This window comes from Pecten maximus, chromosome 15, assembly GCF_902652985.1.
Source record: "Pecten maximus chromosome 15, xPecMax1.1, whole genome shotgun sequence".
Taxonomy (NCBI): domain Eukaryota; kingdom Metazoa; phylum Mollusca; class Bivalvia; order Pectinida; family Pectinidae; genus Pecten; species Pecten maximus.
In genome coordinates this window covers 29458378-29478721 of record NC_047029.1, presented here as the reverse complement: position 1 = coordinate 29478721, position 20344 = coordinate 29458378, and the positions used below count along the sequence as shown (strand labels likewise).

The window sequence follows — 20344 nt, the reverse complement described above, 5'->3', positions numbered from 1 at the left end:
TAGAAGGTGATAAAGTCAATTCAATATGTCTGCGCCCTAACAGGAAAATGTGATAGGAAACATGACAGATTCATAAAGAAAGTACATAATGATGAATACAGCGAAGAGAATTTGCTTTTTGGCAGTGCGAAGTTATTCATCAAAGACAGCACCTAAAAATACCGTAAGTTTATTTTATGAACATGATTTACAGTACAGGATTTCAGAAATCCATAATGCTCTACAAAATACAGTATTTACAATTTCTATGTGTCGTGTGTTAAAACAAATAGAGCTACCTCTAAGACATTTTCCGTATCCAAACAACCAATACCCTACCCGCGCTTTGGCTCGAACTAGCGACCTGTCGCTCTCAAGGCAAACGTCATACGGCCACTATAGGTAAAGGAAAATTACCACTAGGTAGCAATAACAGGCCATTTTTTTAAATTATAGGAAACATTTCATGTTATACATTGTTGGAAAGGTCTTTACAAATATAGTTAAGTGGTGCAAAAATGAAGACTCTACCTTCAAAATGGACAGAGTTATGGCACTTTGAAATGTAGGGAAAACAACTGGATTCTGCCATCAAAGGATACTTTCCTATTTCTTCAAAAAATAATGCAACTATCTTCAGGAAGATGTGTTTATTGTTATAGTTCAAGTCAATATAATATCAAAAAGTTCCATTGTCTCTTAATTTGAAAACACTCACTTTATACAGTAGGGTAAATAAAATGTTCATCAAGTACGAAGTTTCGCGGACAAAAAATTTCATGATCGAATGACGCCGTTGAAATTTGTCAAATGCCTACTGGCATAAGTCTGGTGTTCCCAAATTAAGAAATTTCTCGTTTTTCTGTATGAAAATGGAAATATATTTGATTATCAAATTGATTTCTTTGTGAAAAAAATGAGTCAAGTGCAGTCTGAATCTGCATTTAAATTAAAGAACATAATGTTATATTATAACCATCCATATAAACTAGTGATCACCACTCAAATTGACCACTTTTTCGTGTAACAACGCTAGATTAATAGGCCTACCGTACGTTTTTATATTTCATAAGTAGTAAACTTCGGCTACTAGATTAGAGTTACCCCCCCCCCCCCCCTTCGAAAATCATGGCGAATTACATTTCAGTGTGGAATACTCATCTTCTTTGACCCTGCGCACGGTTGCGCTTCATTCTGAAGTTTTGAAAGTTATGTTTTCTAAAAGAAAAGTGCCCTAGGTTTCATAATATCACTGTCAAGGGGGTGTCACAAAGGGTAAGTAAGGAAATATTAACGATTTTATCGGTACCTCGTCTCTCCGCTCCAGTTTCAGTAGCCAAACTATTTTCTATTCTGGTTTACCACATGGTTAGATATTGCTTTGCATTCCTATTAGTCAAAACACACAATTGATTCCAATTAACACGTGTCTTTATATATTTTAGGCCTCTATTGCTATCACATGACTACCAAAATGGCAGCAATGATGCCATATTTACGCTGTGGGAGGCTATGAATTAAGGCGTTTTTGCTGAAGAAAACATCGATAAACGTAATAATCATATGAAAGACAAGTAGAACATACTTTATTGTGATTACTGTGTAGTGAAAATAGAAAGAACGACAATTATAGCTGGTAAACATGGAATTCAATATTGACCTATTTAACACAGGGCAGAATGGGAAAGTGCCATAACTTGTGTATGCCTGTCATTGCTACACTAGGCCTTGTCTGATATAGTAAGGTGACCTCATACTCTCTTTACATTTTACATTGATTGAGTAGTAATCCCTCATTCACAAAGTCTTTGCCCTCGAAGACAACCACAACCAAGATTCTTAAGCTCTAAAGAAGCCTCTCAATCTCCTATAGCTATCACTTGGAGTGGTCAACTGAACCGAATCTGTAATAGGAAGTATAGTAATGAAAAATACCCTACCTGTACGTGTACCTGGCATAGCAACCTCTCGCTCTAAAGGGAAACATCCTACCACTAGACTAAAGTCCCTCTAGAGATAGATAGTAAGGCGACCTTATATTTATACTCTCTACTTTTACAAGAATATAGAATACTATTTTAAATAACAAAAAATAAAGTTTTGTTGTATTAATCGCTGAACAATTTTTTTTTCAATTGATCGTCATAAAGCAGAAGGGTTACCAACTGATTTTTTATTACAAATGGATCATCTTGACATCACCAATAATCCATATACAAGTATTTGTATTATACAGGGTATCTTTTTACAGGTTATTATATATTCTTATAGATTGTTAAACTCCTCTGAATAATATGTAAGAATTCCAAAAAGTTCATATTATTTTGAAAGGGGGGAGTAGGTTTTAATTGTATATAGTAATACATTGAGTGATATGGTTGCTTTTTATCTTTGTGCTAGGGGAGATACTCCTTGGTCAGTAGAGCAATAGATCAGTAAGCTGAGGTTTGTGATGAGTTCAATACCCATGAGAGGCACACTACTTGCTTTCCTATATTCTTGTTGATATGCTGAGGTACACATGCTTATTCAGATGTGATTGCCTGCTGTCAGTTGTGAGTGATCTGTTTTCTGAACATGGCTCTGGTAAAATAATTGTGTACTTTGTAAAGCAAGGAGTGATGACTTCTACATTATGTAGATGTCTGAAAAAAAAAATTCACAATTTACATGTCAATACTGTGTATTATATTCTTTTGTAGAAGCCAAGAAAATACACCTTTATAGATTCCCTACGTGTACACGTGAGGGGAGGTTCAGGAGGGCAGGGTTTCCAGAAGTATGGTGGATCTGGTGGAGACGGAGGCTGTGTTTACGTCAAAGCAAATAAGGATATTCTAAACCTGAAAACTGTCTTTGAAAACAATCCGAAGAAGCGTTTTACTGCAGAAGTTGGGCAAGATAGCAGGTATGCAGTTTTGATGTTGACAGTATTGTAACAAAAATGCAAGATAAAATTAGTGTGCTCTGCTGTGGAGCAAACCTCTTCCTTCTGCTTGCAAGTATATGCTACAATATATTTCTATACTGGAAGAATGGACTGTGGGTTATAATAACTCATTAGGCCTATAATATAATGAAGGAGTAATAAAAAATACCTATAATGCAAGAATCCTACCACTAGGCCACAGGGGCTTGGCACGATTTTCCAAATGATAGTCTATATATATATGTATATAGTATCTACATATATATATGGACTATCATTTGGAAAATCGTGCCAAGCCCCTGTGCACTAGGCTAAATTTTTTACTTGGTGTATATTGCAGAGAGCAACCTTTTTCAATTGTCTTTTCTTTTCTAGACCATTCCCTTCTTCATTTCAGTTTCTTCTTTTCTTTTCTACTTTTGTATTTTTTCTACATGAATCAATGCTTCTGTTTTTGTCTTGACAAATTAGAGACCATATAGACTTACATGTACAATGTATCAATAATTATTAAATATAAGTATTATGACCATATCTCTTATTAGAAGCATTCAAATTCAATCTGATCAAGATAGTGATCATTATCAAAAAGCATCTCATAAATGCCTGTTCCGCAGTGTGTGTAAATTGAACAGGTTATAAATCAAAACAATATTGAAAATGTTAATTAGCCTCTGATCTATCCATTATTTTACTGCTTCATTTCCGTCTTGGGCTTTGTCTGTTACAACAATTGACAATCCACAAACAACTATACACATACCGGTACTTTGTCCACTAAATACATTGTTTTGGACATGAAATGGCCTGTGGTTGCCATAGCCATCTTAGTTTGGTTGATGTGTGGGATTCTCGGATACAAGCTCAACCATTCAGCACTTACAGGTACATACATGTACATGAGTGATGGCCACCTTTAATCTACATGTCAAACTTGTTAAGTCTTAACTCCGATATTAGTCAAAATTGCCTGCCCTGGTGCTGCTTACTCTCAACACTAGACTCCATTACCAGAAGTAAAAGATGACCATTACAACGTAAATGCCTTAGTGTCATTAGTTAACATTTGGATTATTGCCAGGAAACCCAGCTAGACGTTGTTATGATAATCTTTTGCCTCTGATTACTCAACTCTACATCCAGACTCTTGTATTCCTTGTGGAAACCATCAACTGGGCATCACTGAACCACACAAAAACTGCCTTCCCTGATGTTGGATCTGCCACTCCTGATATATTCTACTAGATTTAGTTATGTTCACTTCAAAACACATAACCACTTTGTGAATTTGAAAGTATCATTATGTTTCCTGTTTATTTAATTTACATATTCCATATAGGTTAAGACCATTAGGATGAAAAAAATGAGAAACTTCAATTCTCCATGAAAATCTTTTTCCGTTGTTAAATGCAGGAGACATTGGATCCTTGGAAACCGTGGTGAAGATGTTTGTATAGAGGTGCCTGTCGGAGTTTCGGTCAAAAACCCGGATGGCACAGAAATTGGTAATGCTATTTTTAGTGTCCATATCAAATTGTGAATTGACTGTACATAATTGTTGCAGTTGTCTATCCATACAGCTTATGGAAATATAAACCCAAATGGAGAAAGTTAAAGTCTATTCCCTTTGACCTGTTAATTGTATTTTAACCAAGTTCATATTTTAACCAAGTTTCATGTTTCCTTCACAGAGAACCCTTTCTAAAAGGAGACAAAAAAGTACATGTATCATTTACCCTTAAATAAAAAATTGTTATATTAGACATATCTTTGTGTTTTCTTTAGCTGATCTGGATGAGGATGGTCAGGAAGTTGTAGTAGCAGAAGGTGGAAAAGGAGGCATAGAACAAACTAACTTCCTTGGTCAGAGAGGGGAGGCACATACAATTGTTCTTGACCTAAAACTCATTGCGGATGTTGCCCTAGTGGGGTAAGGTTTCCTTTAGATATAATATTCACTAGAGTTCAAAATTACCAAAATGGAAATAAAAAGAAATCTATTTCTAAAAGTGTATTTATTGAATCTATTTCATTCCATCAAAATTTTATTGAATAGTTAATGCACCTACTATATTTTTAGTACATATTGTACATACATGTATACATTTCTATGTAATACTATATTTGTACCGTGTAAATTGTATGCAAATACCTGCATGTTAGAGTTTTCTAGCAAATATTACGAATAATTTATAAAATTAATGTAGATACTGTTGGAAGGGAAAGTGTATATTTTTTATGATAGTTGTCTCCCCTGTACCAGTAGGGGAAAGGCAGATTGAGCTAGTCATTAAATCTGTGATGGATCATGCCGGCTTAATCATTATCTTCATGAAATTCATAGTTACAGATGTCAAAAGAGTACAATGCACATGTACAATTGTTCATATTGCTTTGTTATGTATTGTCTATCATGTCATAATTCTAATGTCTAATTAAGACTTACCGATATATGTATTTTTCACAAAAGCTAATAAATTTCTACATTTTATAGATATACAGCTGTAACTTGGATTTTTTTCTTTAATAATTAATTCTTCCTCTTTATTCTATAACAATAAGTCAGTCACAAAGCTCTTACTCATCAATATTAATCATGTTATACATTATACAAATATTTTCAACCATTCAGATTTCCAAATGCGGGTAAATCTACAACCTTGGCTGCTTTGTCTCGAACATCTCCAAAGATCGCTGCATACCCCTGTACGTAGATGAACATTTGACATGAACAATTGACATGAAATTCTTTCAGATTTATAATTGATCGATCTGGGCAGGCTGACTTCTGACTTTCAACAAGCATCAGTCATTGAAGTCTTAATAGTAAAAACATTTAAAGGATGAAATTTTCTTCCGATGACATGACTCAAAATTATCAGCTAGATTGTTTTGCTAATATTCAATATTTCAATATTGAATTGCAGTTACAACAATACAACCTTATGTCGGAACCATGCATTACCCAGATATGAGACAGGTATGTGAATCAGTTAGAAATTCTTCATTCTCTAATTGATTTTGATCTTAAAAAAACGTATTTACATCTTTTTTTAAATATATGTAATTGAAACATAGTGCAGAAATTAATTTAAAGAAAAAAGATGCCACCTCTCCCCTGTGAGCTGCAAAAAAATAAACAAAAAAGTAGATATATTATCTTAACAATTTTCATGTTGCGCTATAAATTATGATTCCGCTGACTACTATTTTTTTACGGCAAGTATTTTGGTGTGCTTATTCATCATTACACAAAATCTGTTTACGTTTGGTTTTATGTTAAAATTTGAGTATATATTTACAGTATTTAGGTATGATTACAGTATTTAGGTATGATTAATTAGGCACAATAGCATTGATTTGTTTTCAGTTTTCACAAAGATTTTACAAAGCATTTAAGAACCTTTTTGTAGTTGATTTATGATCATGAAATTATTTTCATATGAAGTAACTACATGTATGATGATAGTTCACTGTAAATTTGTGATAAAAGGTGTCTTTTTATCTCAACTTCCAAGTGAATGTTAATACAAATCAAATTTTTAATTTCTCACATGTTTTATGTACCATGTATTTATCGTCAAATAAGCCCTTTCCCCAAGTGTAAATGTTCAACCCTGTATTTATCCTAAAAATTTTCTTCAAATATATAAGCCCCCCTCCCCGAGTGTAAAAGTTTAGTACAGTATTACATGTAATTCTTAAATAAGCCCCCTCCCATGTGTAAAAGTTAAGTACCTTCTTTATCCTCAAAAAAGCCTCCTCACAAAATGTAAAAGTTTTGTACCACATCTATCCTCTAATAAGCCCCTCGAGCTCCCCAAGTGTAAAAGTTTTGTACCACATCTATCCTCTAATAAGCCCCTCGAGCTCCCCAAGTGTAAAAGTTAAGTACCATATTTATCCTCAAATAAGCCCTCTACTAGTGTAAATGGTTTTCAGTTTGGAGAAGATTAATTTGTTATCAATTAATAATTGTTGGTATTGTAACATTTAACATTAGTGATCAATTGAAAGATCTTTTATAACACACCAAAAAAAAATCTTTTTAATGACTTTTTAAATTTGAAAATGAAAATAAATCTTAACTTAAAGTTGATTCGTAATCTAACAAGAGATGGAAGTCTCAGTTTTGTAATAAAATGTTTACATTTCCCCACAGATTACTGTGGCAGACTTGCCTGGCCTGATCGAGGGTGCCCATATAAATAAAGGCATGGGACACAAATTTCTCAAGCACATAGAGAGGACCAAACTTCTCCTGTTTATCATTGACATTAATGGCTTCCAGCTCCACTCAAGATACAGTCACAGAACGGCATTTGAGACCATACTCCTGTTGAATAAGGTGAAGCATTGCACAGATATGGTATATCTATAAGTGCTCTGTATATAAGACTTACAGGACTTACACTGTCACCCACACAGAAACACCACCTGTATGAAACAGGTGTTCACTATTAGCTCACCTGTCAATAACCTTGACTTACTTTGAAGGTCACATGAGACAATTGTTTTTTTTTTCAATAACCAAGAGTTCCAGGATTATCTTATTGGATTATAAATAGCATGCTGGGATGACAGGCTACAAAAATTGTTTTGGTTAACAACCTACATGTACAAAACATTGATTGAATGTATAATGGTTGCCCTCGAGTATAATGTCCCCATGGTGATATTTTGTTACCATGGTGATAACTATCTCATCCTTTATTTCTCTCACAGGAGCTGGAATTGTACAACAGGGAAGTTCTAGATAAGCCTGCTATTTTAGCACTTAATAAAATTGACCTCGACAGTGACATGGAAAAGACGAAAGATGTTGTAATGAAAGTGAAACACCTTCCAGGTAAATATATAAAAGACTTCAAATGGTTAATTAGCATGTGTGATTTAAAGGAATGTGAACGCCATTCATTTCATGCCCACTTAAAACATCATTGTTGCAGCTATTTTTGGAGCGGCTGACAGTTCGCCATCAAAATGGCTGTTCTACCTTGTTTGTTTATGTTTTACGGCCCATCGACAACTAGGGTCATTTAGGGCTGTTCTACTTATTTAAAAGAATCAAACTGTCATTTATGTATAATCATGTGAAATTTAAAATTGAAATAAAATCAATGATATACAGAGAAAAGGCTGGCATTGGAAATGAAAATATAAAGCATTGAACTGCCATTATATATATGACAAAGCTTTGCTGAAAATATGATGTTTGCCTGCAAATTTAGCTAGTGCATGCTTATGTTTTCTAGAGCCGTGTCATTATAATGAGTAAACATACCTCAGTAAAGCAGTTCCACGGTTAATTACATGGTTGTACCCCTGGTAAATACTAGACGCAATATACTGCTCAGCTACAGAGAGCTCAACAGTTTGAGGGTAAGACTAGTACGCCAGAGGTCCCTGTACAATCCCTAGCAGAGATAAATGGGTAAGAGAGCCCATGACCGATTAAATTTAAATCACTGCCTCTACTAGATATTGAACCTGGGGCCAAGTTTACATGGTGAAGAAGTATCCTGTGTAGGTCCTCCTTTTGGTAGATGTCAGAAAGTTAAATGATGCCAAATATTGTAATCACATATATTGTTCATGCAGAGGAGATTAGTTATGATCGTTGATAGGTTGTCTTGTTGTTCCAGAATCCCTCAGTACAGTGGATCCAAAATTTCATCCGGAGCATCTTATAAAGTTTGACGGTATTTTGAAAATGTCAGCGAAAAATAAAGACTCTGTTGAGATGGTGAAAGAGCTGATTCGAAAGAGACTTGATTACCATGATGAAAAGGAGAGACAAATAAAGGAACAACATGGAATAGTGTTACCAGATCATTCAAAAGGACTAAGGGAACGCCTTAGATTAAAAAATGAACAAAGCAAGGCTAGGTTACTTTGAGGGGGAGCTTTATAAGTTTTTGTGTTTTCTCATTGTTTGGAAAAATAAAAAAAAACTTAAAAATCACTTATGCGATGCCTTCTTTTTAGTGTATCATGAACATGGCACAATCATTCGCTTTATTTTATATTCTATATATCCCTTAGGCTTGAGATAGCGGGCTATCTACCACATTTGAGTAAATCATTTTTTTAGGTCACCTGAGACAAAGTCTCAGTTGACCTATTGTGATCGCCTTTTGTCCGGCAGCGTACGTTGTTAACAATTTACATTTTCAACTTCTTCTCAATTACCAACAGGCCCAGAGACCTGATATTGGGTCTGTAGCATGATGCGATAAAGGGCTACTAAGTTTGTTCAAATGGATGACCTTGACCTTCATTCAAGGTCACAGGGGTCAAATATGCTAAAATCTTTGAACGACTTCTTCTTGATAACCACAAGGCCCAGAGACCTTATACTGGGCCTGTAACATGCTGGGATAAGGGCTACCAAGTTTGTTCAAATGGATGACCTTGACCTTCATTCAAGATCACAGAAGTCAAATATGCTAAAATCTTTGAACGACTTCTTGATAACTGAAAGGCCCAAAGACATAATATTGGGCCTGTAGCATACTGGGATGAAGGGCCACCAAATTTGTTCAAATGGATGACCTTGACTTTCATTCAAGGTCACAAGAGTCCATGCTTATGCTGGCCAGCCAAACACTAATGCAAAGGTTGAGATATCCCTATTCACAGTTCTGACCCATTTTTGATTATTTTTCTCACATACTTTTAAAAAAGTGATAAATTGTAAAGAGTTGTGAAACCCTTTCATCAAACTATCATCAATGTCCTTGAAATGTTTATCAAAATTGAAGACATAATTAATTTGCGATGTGGTTACACTACATAAAATGCTAAGCTATTTTGAGTGCCATTATTGCACATATATACATGTATAAGCTTTTTTTCCCTACCCAGGTTAAAGAAAAGAATGTCTTTCCTTACCAAAAATGGACTCTAATTAAACCTGTGTTGTATGAAAGAAAATATTTTCTGATGTGAATTTTATTTTAGGAATATTACACATTAATTATGATTGCAAATGATGATGAATTGGTGACTTTTGTAACAATTATACAGTAATATATAAACTAGTCTTCTGGTCAGGATTACGGAATTATGGAATATGTTACAGATGCTGAGATGTTAATTTTTTGTTTTCTGTTCAAGGGTTTTAGATGCAGTTATGTATATTATTGATGAATTAATATGGTATGTTTACTATGATTTAAAATTTAAGATATACCCTGTATATACAGGTGTAAACTTGTTAGGAGCTGGTTAATTATCAAGTATATTTACAACAATAAAGATTTGTTGCAAATTTCATAATTTAAGTTGTAAATTACTTATAACTAGGTAGGTAGATTTGAAAAATGGCGCTAGTTTAAAGAATCAATGATGTTAAAAAATTTAAAAAATATATATATAATATCAAAGATTGTCTGATAATAGATTTAATGGAGAAATGGAGTTTTCTGAAAACAGCAATAACAGTATTGATACATATTACAATGATTGACTTCTGTAACTTTCAGGGATATTTAATACAAAAGCAAATTTGAGGTCAGACAAAATTTGACGTCAAATGACATTATGTTAATTTAATATTGCTGGAGACCCCAACTTTGTTCGTTTTGCATACAGGATGTATTAAAATGCAGGAATCCCGGAACAAGGCCCAACACGCTTCTTTCATTAAATCAGAGTGTAAATATTACCCATTTTGGAAATCCAACCAACGATGTTCTTAAAAAGATATTTTTAATCTCATGCGGAAATCACACCTTAACAAGTTCAAGAAAAAAGTGCATTTTTTTTTATCTGAAGAAACTTTTTAAGTGGTTGAATACCTTTCGATCAGAAATATAACTAAATGAAAATTCCGCCAAGGGTATGACCTCTAGATCACTAAAGGATTGATGTTTCATTCGGGGTCTTAGGAACGTGTCAAACCCCTGTGGAACTGTCATACATGGTTGTGAACGAGAGGCGTGGTCCTGTTATGTCTCTTATTATAATCTCTCCATCCTCAAACACAAAATAAGGAAGAAGGAAATGATATAACAATATAACGAATACCATATTTACATCCACATGTCGTATTTCCCTGTGTGTCATATTACATTCATTTATGTGGAAATTTATTCCTCATTATCATTGGTTTTTATCTTACGATTTAATTGTAAACCAGTTTGATTAGAAATAGGAAACATCACGCACCTGAGCTCATGCAATTCAAAAGGTGATTAGCATAATTACTTGATTAGTGAAAATTTCCCTTTGCCTTAAACCCTGTGTGTGTATAGTCCTTGTAGTAGGCAGGTTTATCTATGAAGTAGGATATTTAAACGTTTGATAAGGTCCATTTTCATTGTTTTCTAGCTACTGAAATCCTCTCTGCAACTCGCTGACACCACTGACGAGTTCTAGAAGGACGAAGCAGTTGTATGATGCCCCCAGCATCACTGACGAGTCAAGGACAGAACAGCTGTATGATATACAGTTTTATACATACTACATCTATTTTCCATACGATGGAGCGCGGGGAATATGCCCGCTGTATCCCACGACATGACGAACGAAGTGACTAATTGTGATGACCCTGAGAAGACCTATACCAGATATGTTGTACCCGAAACGACCATCCGTTTCCCTCTATCTATCATTTCCTCTGTTGCAGCCTTCCTGACACACGTCTTCACATGACTCTGATTGTTACGAGGATGTTAAACACCTTTCAAAAGTACTCTGTCAGTAACAGATGGACATATATCCCCAGGCGTAATTCCTCCCGTCTAGGATGTCGTGGGATATTTAGAACCCCCGCATTTTAGAAATGCCTCTTCATAATTTGCTACTATTTCTAATATTTTGTACTTATAAGATGAATTTAAACATATTAATTATTTTTAATGTTTTTCCATTGGCAATCTCTAAAGTTCAAAAATGATTCAGTATAACTTAATTCATTCATCATTATTTGTGGTAAACGCAAAACAGAGATTTTAGAACTTGCAAAACCATAACTTATAAAAGAATCGAAGATTTTCTTAAAATCCTTTGATTTAATTTTTAAACATTTCACTGTATTGGACCTACTTCCTGGTAATATATTACCTTTATAACATAGGGGACCGCGGTGGCCGAGTGGTTAAGGTGTTCCGATACTTTAACACTAGCCCTCTCGGTTACGAGTTCGAAACCTACGTGGGACAGTGTGCCAGGTACTGACCGTAGGCCGGTGGTGTTTCTCCGGGTACTCCGGCTTTCCTCCACCTCCAAAACTTGGCACGTCCTTAAATGACCCTGGCTGGGTTTTTTTTCGCATTCATTCTACTTGCATCACCATCACCAATTATTTATCATAGTCTGATCATGATAATTCATAACATCACCAATCAGTCATCATATTTTGATCCTAGGAACTTTTTTTTTTTCTTAAATCATAACCTTTTTGATGTTAAACAAAAACAAACCAAACCTATACATGTATAACATTTGGCCATGCTGTAAATATATAGTATGGATCTGTCGAATTTAAGTCATGTCCCTATTATCAAAACGTCAGAAAACCATTGTTGTTAACAATAACAGATAATTCATAACAACAATTATTATTATTATTTTCTTTATTGATTTCTTTTTATTCAGACACAACATGTTTATTCTATATTACATGTATATGTACATATATGTCCTCTCACAGTAGGGCTTGCACACCTCATTATATATATATATATATATTCACATTCATTCTACTTGCATCACCATCACAAATTATTTATCATAGTCTGATCATGATAATTCATAACATCACCAATTAGTCACCATAATTGGATCTTAGGTACATTTTTTTGTAAATCATAACCTCACCAATTAGTTAACTTAATATGACCCATGATAAATCATAATATCACCAATAAGTCATCGTGATCTGTTCAAAATATAAATCATAACATCATCGATCAGACATCATAATCTGACCCATGATAAATCATAAAAACACCATTTAACTAAATGCAAATGTATTCATGAAGCGACAAACATCCGTGATATTGCAGGGTCGCTTTCACTTTCGCTTTAACACGATAATCCCCGAGGAATATGCATGAAGGATGAAAGAGACATTACCGTGTGTGCATGTATAAATAGATTTTATCAAAATGTAAATCATAAATATTTCTAATCGTAATTGTATGAAATAGATAATGACATGTTTGATTAAGTCAATATAAAATAATCTCGGTCAATGCGAAATCGAGCACTTACACGCCAAGATATCGCCCAACGGCTTGCACAAAGTATTTATTATATGCAAAGTTACAATACAATACAATACAAAATATTTTATTAACGTGTCACATGTCAATATTACAGATATATAAAATACAGTAGAAGTCATAAAAACTTTACAAGTTGCATTAAAATTATATTGACATCCAGCCAATTTGACTTATGAGACACAATATAGTTAAAAGTTCTGTTTTAATATAGGTAAAGCAGGATCTTCTGCGATACATCAGATAGAGTGATGAAGCTATAATAGGCTGAAGATCATCACTTGTCATAAGATAATGAAATTGTTCATATGGGTTTAATTCTAAAAAGTTTGGACAATAATTGCTATCTTCACTAAATAAAATTCGCCTAATATCTGAATAAAACTCACAGTCAATTAAAAAATGGCGCTCGTCTTCTACTAATCCTGACTGACATAAAATACATTTCCTCTCATGTAATGCTAAGGGAGGACGAGAATACCGGCCTGTCTCTATTTTCAATTTCAAATTACCACAACGGAACTTGGCTAACGTTTGCCTATGCTTAAAATTTACAACAGTATATATATATGATTCTGGGGTAAAAACAGATTTAAATGTACGGTAAGTACGCAACTTATTTCCATTAGTTTTCCCTATATCATTCCATAGTTCATGATACCACTTGTTTTCGTCCTTTGTTTTGAATACACATTTAGCTAAATTCATACAGTAACTCGGAATAGGGCTAGGCGCTAAGAATTCATTAAGATTGTGTTCATTAAAAAGTTTTTCAACACGTTTATCCCAGCTTCCTGTCCTGGTTTTAGACCACTCGTGGAGCCGTTTAACCATACGGTCCTCTGTTGTACCCGCGAGCCTTAACCAGAGTCTACATACTTCGAGGTTTAGCTTGACAACAGTAGAGTTCCATCCAAGATCACCTCTGGTCGCGACATTGGATGCGTTGTTTTCAAGTGACTGAACCAGTATTAACAAAATAATACCAGATAATCCTGCGGACTAAAGGTAGACTTTGTGTACAGGTATACTGTATATAACTTAATCCCTATTACACTACATTTATGGTATCTTTCTATAACACTTCACACTCTGTCATTTATCGGTATAATTATACACAGCTAAAGAACACAGCTCTATAATTTATAGACAATTACTATGACTTGTATCTTACCAATGCCACGACATGTACAGTATATCGACAGCTTATAAAAAAGACATAAAATGGCACAGACAAGTATAAAGATATATCTAATTAACAACCACAAATTGAAATGTATCTTATCAAAACTAAAGATGGTACAGACAGGTATAAAAATATATCTAATTAACATCAATAGATAGTACCTACATGAACGTTATGGAAATGTATCCAATTAACACCAACAATTGGTATATACGGTATAGAAATATATCAATACAGTGTACCAACAAATGGTACACACGGTATAGAAATATATCAATACATGTACCACTATGGTTCCTCACCACAATGACAAATTGTCGTTTTGGAAGTTGTTTCTGAATAACGTATTTTAAATGTGTTGACATCCTAAACTTAATATATAAAACACGTTTTGCAATTAGATAACACATTTCTGCAAAAGAGAAAATATACGTCCGATTTAAGTTTTTTCATTCAACTTTTCTTTTTTTTCCTTTTCCGTTTTTTCATTTCCAAAACATGACTATTAATATAGGTTGGGTCCGTATCTGTAAATAAGATAAACAAAAGTATCAAATATTTAATAAGCAAAACGAGTTTGAAATAACTTACTAAATTTTTCTATGTTTTTTTTATATATATATATATTTGGTTTAAATACCTTTATTGATTCAAGTTATTGGTTTTGGAAGATGCATGGGCTGTTATACAGCGTAATAGTTGCATATTTCATTTGTCTCTCCATTTGTCATCGAATATGACATCACAAGGTACAGTATTATGACGTCACAGACTTAAATAGAATACCTATGGGTTTTTTTATGTGATGCGTCAAAATATATGATTTCTTATGTTCTTTTCAGACAAGAGAAAAAAACATACAATACGTGTTATTCAAAGGATGATTCGTTTCATATTTAAATACTTCTTTCATCCAATGATAAAAAAAAATCAATTGATTAAATATTTGGATTCTTAAAACTACTAAATAAGGTGTCAGTAACAAAAACGGATAACTTTTCACAAACAAAAATACATAGTTCACAGAACAATATAATTTGTTTAACCCAAATTAGATGGCTTAAGCATGCCTAACGATAGAATTTTTCGTCCTTATGATATCAATTCACTAGTTAATATCAAAACAAATGTCTGGAATGTTGTTACGTCGTTTACGCAGGTTAGAATAGCGTGTGCGATGCTTATGTCTGAAGTGTACAATATTGAAAAACTAAGTCCATGATCCGTTTCAGATAACAACATTTTCAAAATCCGGAAGAGCTACTGCAAACTATTTACTTTGACGCACTCAAATGTTTGCTCAAAACCAAATAAAAACAGATTAGCGGAATGATAAAATAGCGCACCAACAATGATTGTCATATAAATCAATGTAGAATAAACTAAAATTAGTGTTATCATACATTTTCCGAATTCTTCCAGCGCAAAATCTAACGCTGAAATGAAAATTACCGCTAAAATATGCTTGTTTAAAGTCATTGGTGACGAATAATCTAAGAATCTTTCACGTGCAAGTGTCAATTTTGCTTTCGACATTCATTTTTTGGCATAATCACTGATTGATATGCTTCATCTTATGACTTTTTAATTAGAATATTAACCAGGCAGTATGTCTCTAATACACACGGTCGCCTTTCGATAAAAAGAAACCGAAATCTATTCATACTTGTTACAACAATGTCCAGGATAACAAAAAGCGGACCAATTAGCTATAAGGAAGGCTAGACAAGAAAGGAACAGGAAATGACAACTAATCCCGAATTCTACTGTCGTGATTGCCATTGGGGGCTAGTGAGGTCAGTTACTAAGGATTAATTCCAGACAGATTGTATACATCTAGCTCTGTAAAATTAAAATTTGACATCAAATTCGCGTCAGTTTATCAATTAATATTCATTGTATTGTTTCTTTTACCGCTTATATATAGGCAAATGAGTCTGAGAACTGTACAAATTGTACAAAAGACACAGGACATTGACATTGAAAACTAATATAAAATCCTTTATACACATAACATTACGAAAGCCGGTTGAGACCATTTTCGTAAAAGAAAATGATATTGTTGTCGAGTTATATCGCGGAACTAACGCGTTATATCGCGTGACTTTTGCGTTTTATTATATGACTGTGATTTTTCCCCTTTCCAGTTTGGCCAATTCTAAACATTCTCACTTTGCTCAAATATTATATCAACCCAGAATCCGCGCTACAGGCCGATATGATCATTATTGAATTCGTACCCAAATATAGTAACAAGGGACTTTCCCGCAATCCGTCACGTCGAAAATGTGTTCCCGGAGTTTAGTAGACTGAAGTTGTAACAACAGTTGTAAATATTGCTAATTTTGTCTTATTTTTTGTCATTTTGAACTTTTCTCCAGTCGATCACTATGGTCTAATCAATCCTATTACAGGTAATGAGAATCATCCTGTAATATGAAAATGTTGCAGTTTTGTCACATAATAAAGCAGTTATCGATGTTTTCATGTGAATACGATGAACTTCGGCCTCGAGAAATATCATTTTCTCCCGTTGATAATTCGTATATATCCGATAACCTTCTTGCCTAGAACAACAGCTAGGGATATAGGCCAAGCTCAAATTACAATCTCACTAAACTGTCGTGCCTCATGTCAATAATCTTCAAAAGTAGCCGACACTTCTTATATAATGCGTTAGTTTCGCGTAGTAGCTTCTTGTTAAACACGGTCGTTTCAAATATCGTTTAAGTGTTGAATTGCCAGAAACCACAAACAAAGTATATATGTATATTTTTCTGTACGTGTAGTCTGGTATTGATAATTTCCATCCTGCACCAGAAACAAATTTAATGTGAATGTCGCATTTTTATATGATTCTCAATGAAAATAGCGGCTTTCGTATAACATAACTGTACTTCTGAACATATTGATACAATGTTTCGACAGTTCATACATTTTAGTGACCCCTGACCGCTTCAGTCCACAGTATAATCGCTAACGTCAGTGTGCACGTTAGAGTGTTAGAAGCGTCTTATTGTGTATATGAGGGAGAGTAACATGATATCCCCTCATCCATATACCAAAATAGGACTCTTCAATGGAGGCATTTGTTTAAATTTTGTTAGTACGATGGTGACAACTTACCTTGCTTTGGGTTTTTGATTTTCACGTTCATGTATAAATGTGATTGTCTTTCATGTTTTGGGTTCGCATCATCCCCTCTGTAAATGTAAATAGGTACATGTACATCTAGTTTGCCATTTCTCTTCTTTAAAATTAAAGTTTTTTTTGAAAAGACATTCCACAACAATTGTATTTCCGAAATAAACATTCAATATGTTTTATTGACAATAAGCAGCAAAATTATCATTTGAGACAAAACACAAAATATTGCAGTATATTCCTGTTACAAAGTACAAGGGCTGATTGATAAGTTAAGGGCTGATTGATAAGTTGTGAACCTCATATTAACGGATTTTGCCGGACATATTGTATTATTTTTCAACATTATCTCCTTCAGTACCTATACACTTAACAAAAGTTCTAAGTGGTCACTAACTCTTTTATTCATAAAATGATAATGAACAATCAGATTTATTTTGTAAATCATAAATTTAATAATTCATATATCATGAAGTAAGGTATCAAATTGTTTCAATGTATTCAACTGATTGAAGCCGATATGGCAGCTGCAAGACCGTCATCCCCAAAAGTGAAAGTCACAGTCTCAATCAGTATCGTGAATGGCCTCCACGTGCATTGATAACAGCTTGGCATCGTTGTCTGATTGATAAAATGAAATTCTGTATGGGGTTTTGTAGAATTCTATTCCATTCATTTACTACGTTTTGCTCCGGCTGACCAAGATTCTGTTGATGGCGTGTTGCCTTCACTTTCATATTCAAGAGGTCCCAAACATGTCCAATGGGATTACCAATCCGGACTTCGAGCTGGCAAAGGATGTTGTTGTTGGTTAACATTTGGTGGGAGGCCCTTGCGGCCTGGCAATGTGCATTGTCCTGGGCTAGAATCACAACGCAGTTGCCCCTGATATGCTGACCTGCAACTGGTTGTAAGACATATGTTTGATACGAAGCCGTCGTTAAATTTCCTCTAATCCGAACAACCTGCGTCTTTGCATGCATGGACATATCTCCCCAAATAATCACTTCCAACGTTGTCCCTCTGAATAACGCAGTTGGCATCATCCACTCACTTTTTCTTCTGTACCCTCTTTTGCGGCCATCAGCAGCTTGGAGAAGACTTTAACCTCGTCAACAAAAAGAACATTGACCCAGTCTGCTCTTTTGAATCGCAGATGACACCTTGCCAAAGCTATGCGAACAATACGATGTCTTTGAGTAAAAACAGGGCCTACCCTAGGACGACAACATGACAAATGCCTTCTTTAACCGATTTCTAATGGTTTGAGCAGTAACAGGTCTTCGATGTGATCCATGCGTAGTTCTTTCTGTCTCCATAGCTGTGGTAAATATTGCTCTGAGATGACATCGTCTTATATTTCTTCCCTGACGAGCGGACGTAACTCTTCCTCTTGGTTGGCGTCTATGGTCAATAACTGAGCCAGTTTGTTGGTACTTTCTCCAGTGCTTCTGAATGGCCAAAAGTGATCTGTTTAACATTCAGGCAACCTGTTACAACATTAAGCATGAATCGTTTTAGATTGTGTGAGTAATATGAATTAAATTGTATCTCTCATCATAGCATGTACTTGCCTGTCTCAAAAAAACTGCCAGCTGTTAACATTTCAAGTGCTCTGCCTCTTTCATCGGTGGTCAGACTTCCCATCTTAAGTGTTTTTTTTGAAATACCGATACACAGAGAGGCGACACGAGTAATAAAACGATATCTGGATACAGGCACACGTGCAGTACATAGTGATAACAGGAAAAGGCGCGAAAGTCACGGTTGGCAGAACACGAAAGGATAAAATCCGTACAACCACCCGAAAACTTGCAACGCTGTTGCAATGTTTTATACGCAATGTACCCAGAGAAGACAATGTCGTAGAATAGATTAGATACAAAATATAAAAGTGACCACTTGGAAGTTTGGTTAAGTGTACACTTTCGCCAGCGGTGTTTAAGGGCCTCAATGCCACTTTATAGAACTCCTTTTCTTGGCTGCTGTTCAGAAAGTCATCCACTGCATGTTAGGGTAATTAGGAGTAGGGTTCCTAAAATAGCTTTTTTTTTTTAGTTTTGGAAATAGACGAAAGTCTGATGGAGCGAGATCAGGTAAATAAGGCGAATTCTCAATCAATCTAAAACTACAATCGTGAATGTCAATGACAGACTCTTTCACCCTAACCCTAACCGATTTTGTTTATTTTGCAAAAGCCACTTGTCTTGTTTATCTTATAGTGCTACCTCGTCGATATAAACTAACCAAATAAGACCAGTCATTCGGTACACGGCCCTGTACAGTCAGAGAATAGTAAGACTTAAAAAGAACATCATTGAGTACCTTCTTCGATACGAGGCCCACAACATATCAATCAACGGAAGAAAATTGAGTTATTGTAATTTACAAATTGTCCCAATTTGCAAGATTTGGGCTTCTTCATCACACCTGATGTCATTTCGCGTTATTCGTAGTTTTGAGAGGTAAGTTTGGTAGATAAGAGTTAGAAAGTATTTCCGCTGAATAAATAATATACGTTAGAATAGCAAAAGCAGGATGGAATAAAACAAGTCGTCATCAACCGCTCTACAAATATATCATAGTATTGCTTGTAAGGGTCTGGTATACTTACCGTTTTACGCTAGCATATTCCGCCTGCGCACATGGAGCTAAATGAATTCATAAACAAATACAAATGTATCCTTATAAGCTTTATATTATAGCTGAACATTCGGCTTTCACATTATTTCAAACGTGAGGTACTTTAAAAGTAATGCAATAATGCAAAAAATAAGATAAATATCCGAAATGTCCATTGTACCAATATCAATTTCATAATTAAATTGCGAATATATTTGCATAACAATCCGAAAATTCAAAGATGTATGGAAT

The 20344-nt window shown here is 34.6% G+C and overlaps 2 protein-coding genes across 2 annotated transcripts in view; one reads left to right on the top strand and one right to left on the bottom strand.

Annotated features, from left to right (window-relative positions):
• Positions 1-8877, top strand: LOC117343706 (GTP-binding protein 10 homolog). Its single transcript, XM_033906172.1, has 9 exons — positions 1-163; positions 2682-2887; positions 4322-4413; positions 4694-4838; positions 5541-5614; positions 5836-5888; positions 7071-7256; positions 7634-7757; positions 8554-8877. The coding sequence occupies exons 1-9, from the start codon at positions 89-91 to the stop codon at positions 8805-8807; spliced, it is 1209 nt and encodes a 402-aa protein (XP_033762063.1). The 5' UTR covers positions 1-88; the 3' UTR covers positions 8808-8877.
• Positions 8878-12471: 3594 nt separating this feature from the next.
• Positions 12472-20344, bottom strand: part of LOC117343681 (hemicentin-1-like) — a 31305-nt gene continuing 23432 nt past the window's right edge. The window contains exons 14-16 of the mRNA XM_033906140.1: positions 20085-20121; positions 17453-17529; positions 12472-14853 (exon numbers count right to left, since the gene is read on the bottom strand). Of these exons, the coding sequence (XP_033762031.1) occupies positions 14780-14853; positions 17453-17529; positions 20085-20121 (188 nt within the window). The 3' untranslated portion in view covers positions 12472-14779. The remainder of the gene's footprint in view (positions 14854-17452; positions 17530-20084; positions 20122-20344) is intronic.

Coding starts and splice junctions, on each gene's coding strand:
- LOC117343706 (XM_033906172.1), top strand. CDS start 89: ATGATGAATACAGCGAAGAGAATTTGCTTTTTGGCAGTGCGAAGTTAT. Junction 5,615..5,835: donor AAAGATCGCTGCATACCCCT/GTACGTAGATGA, acceptor ATTGAATTGCAG/TTACAACAATACAACCTTAT. Junction 7,257..7,633: donor CCATACTCCTGTTGAATAAG/GTGAAGCATTGC, acceptor TTTCTCTCACAG/GAGCTGGAATTGTACAACAG.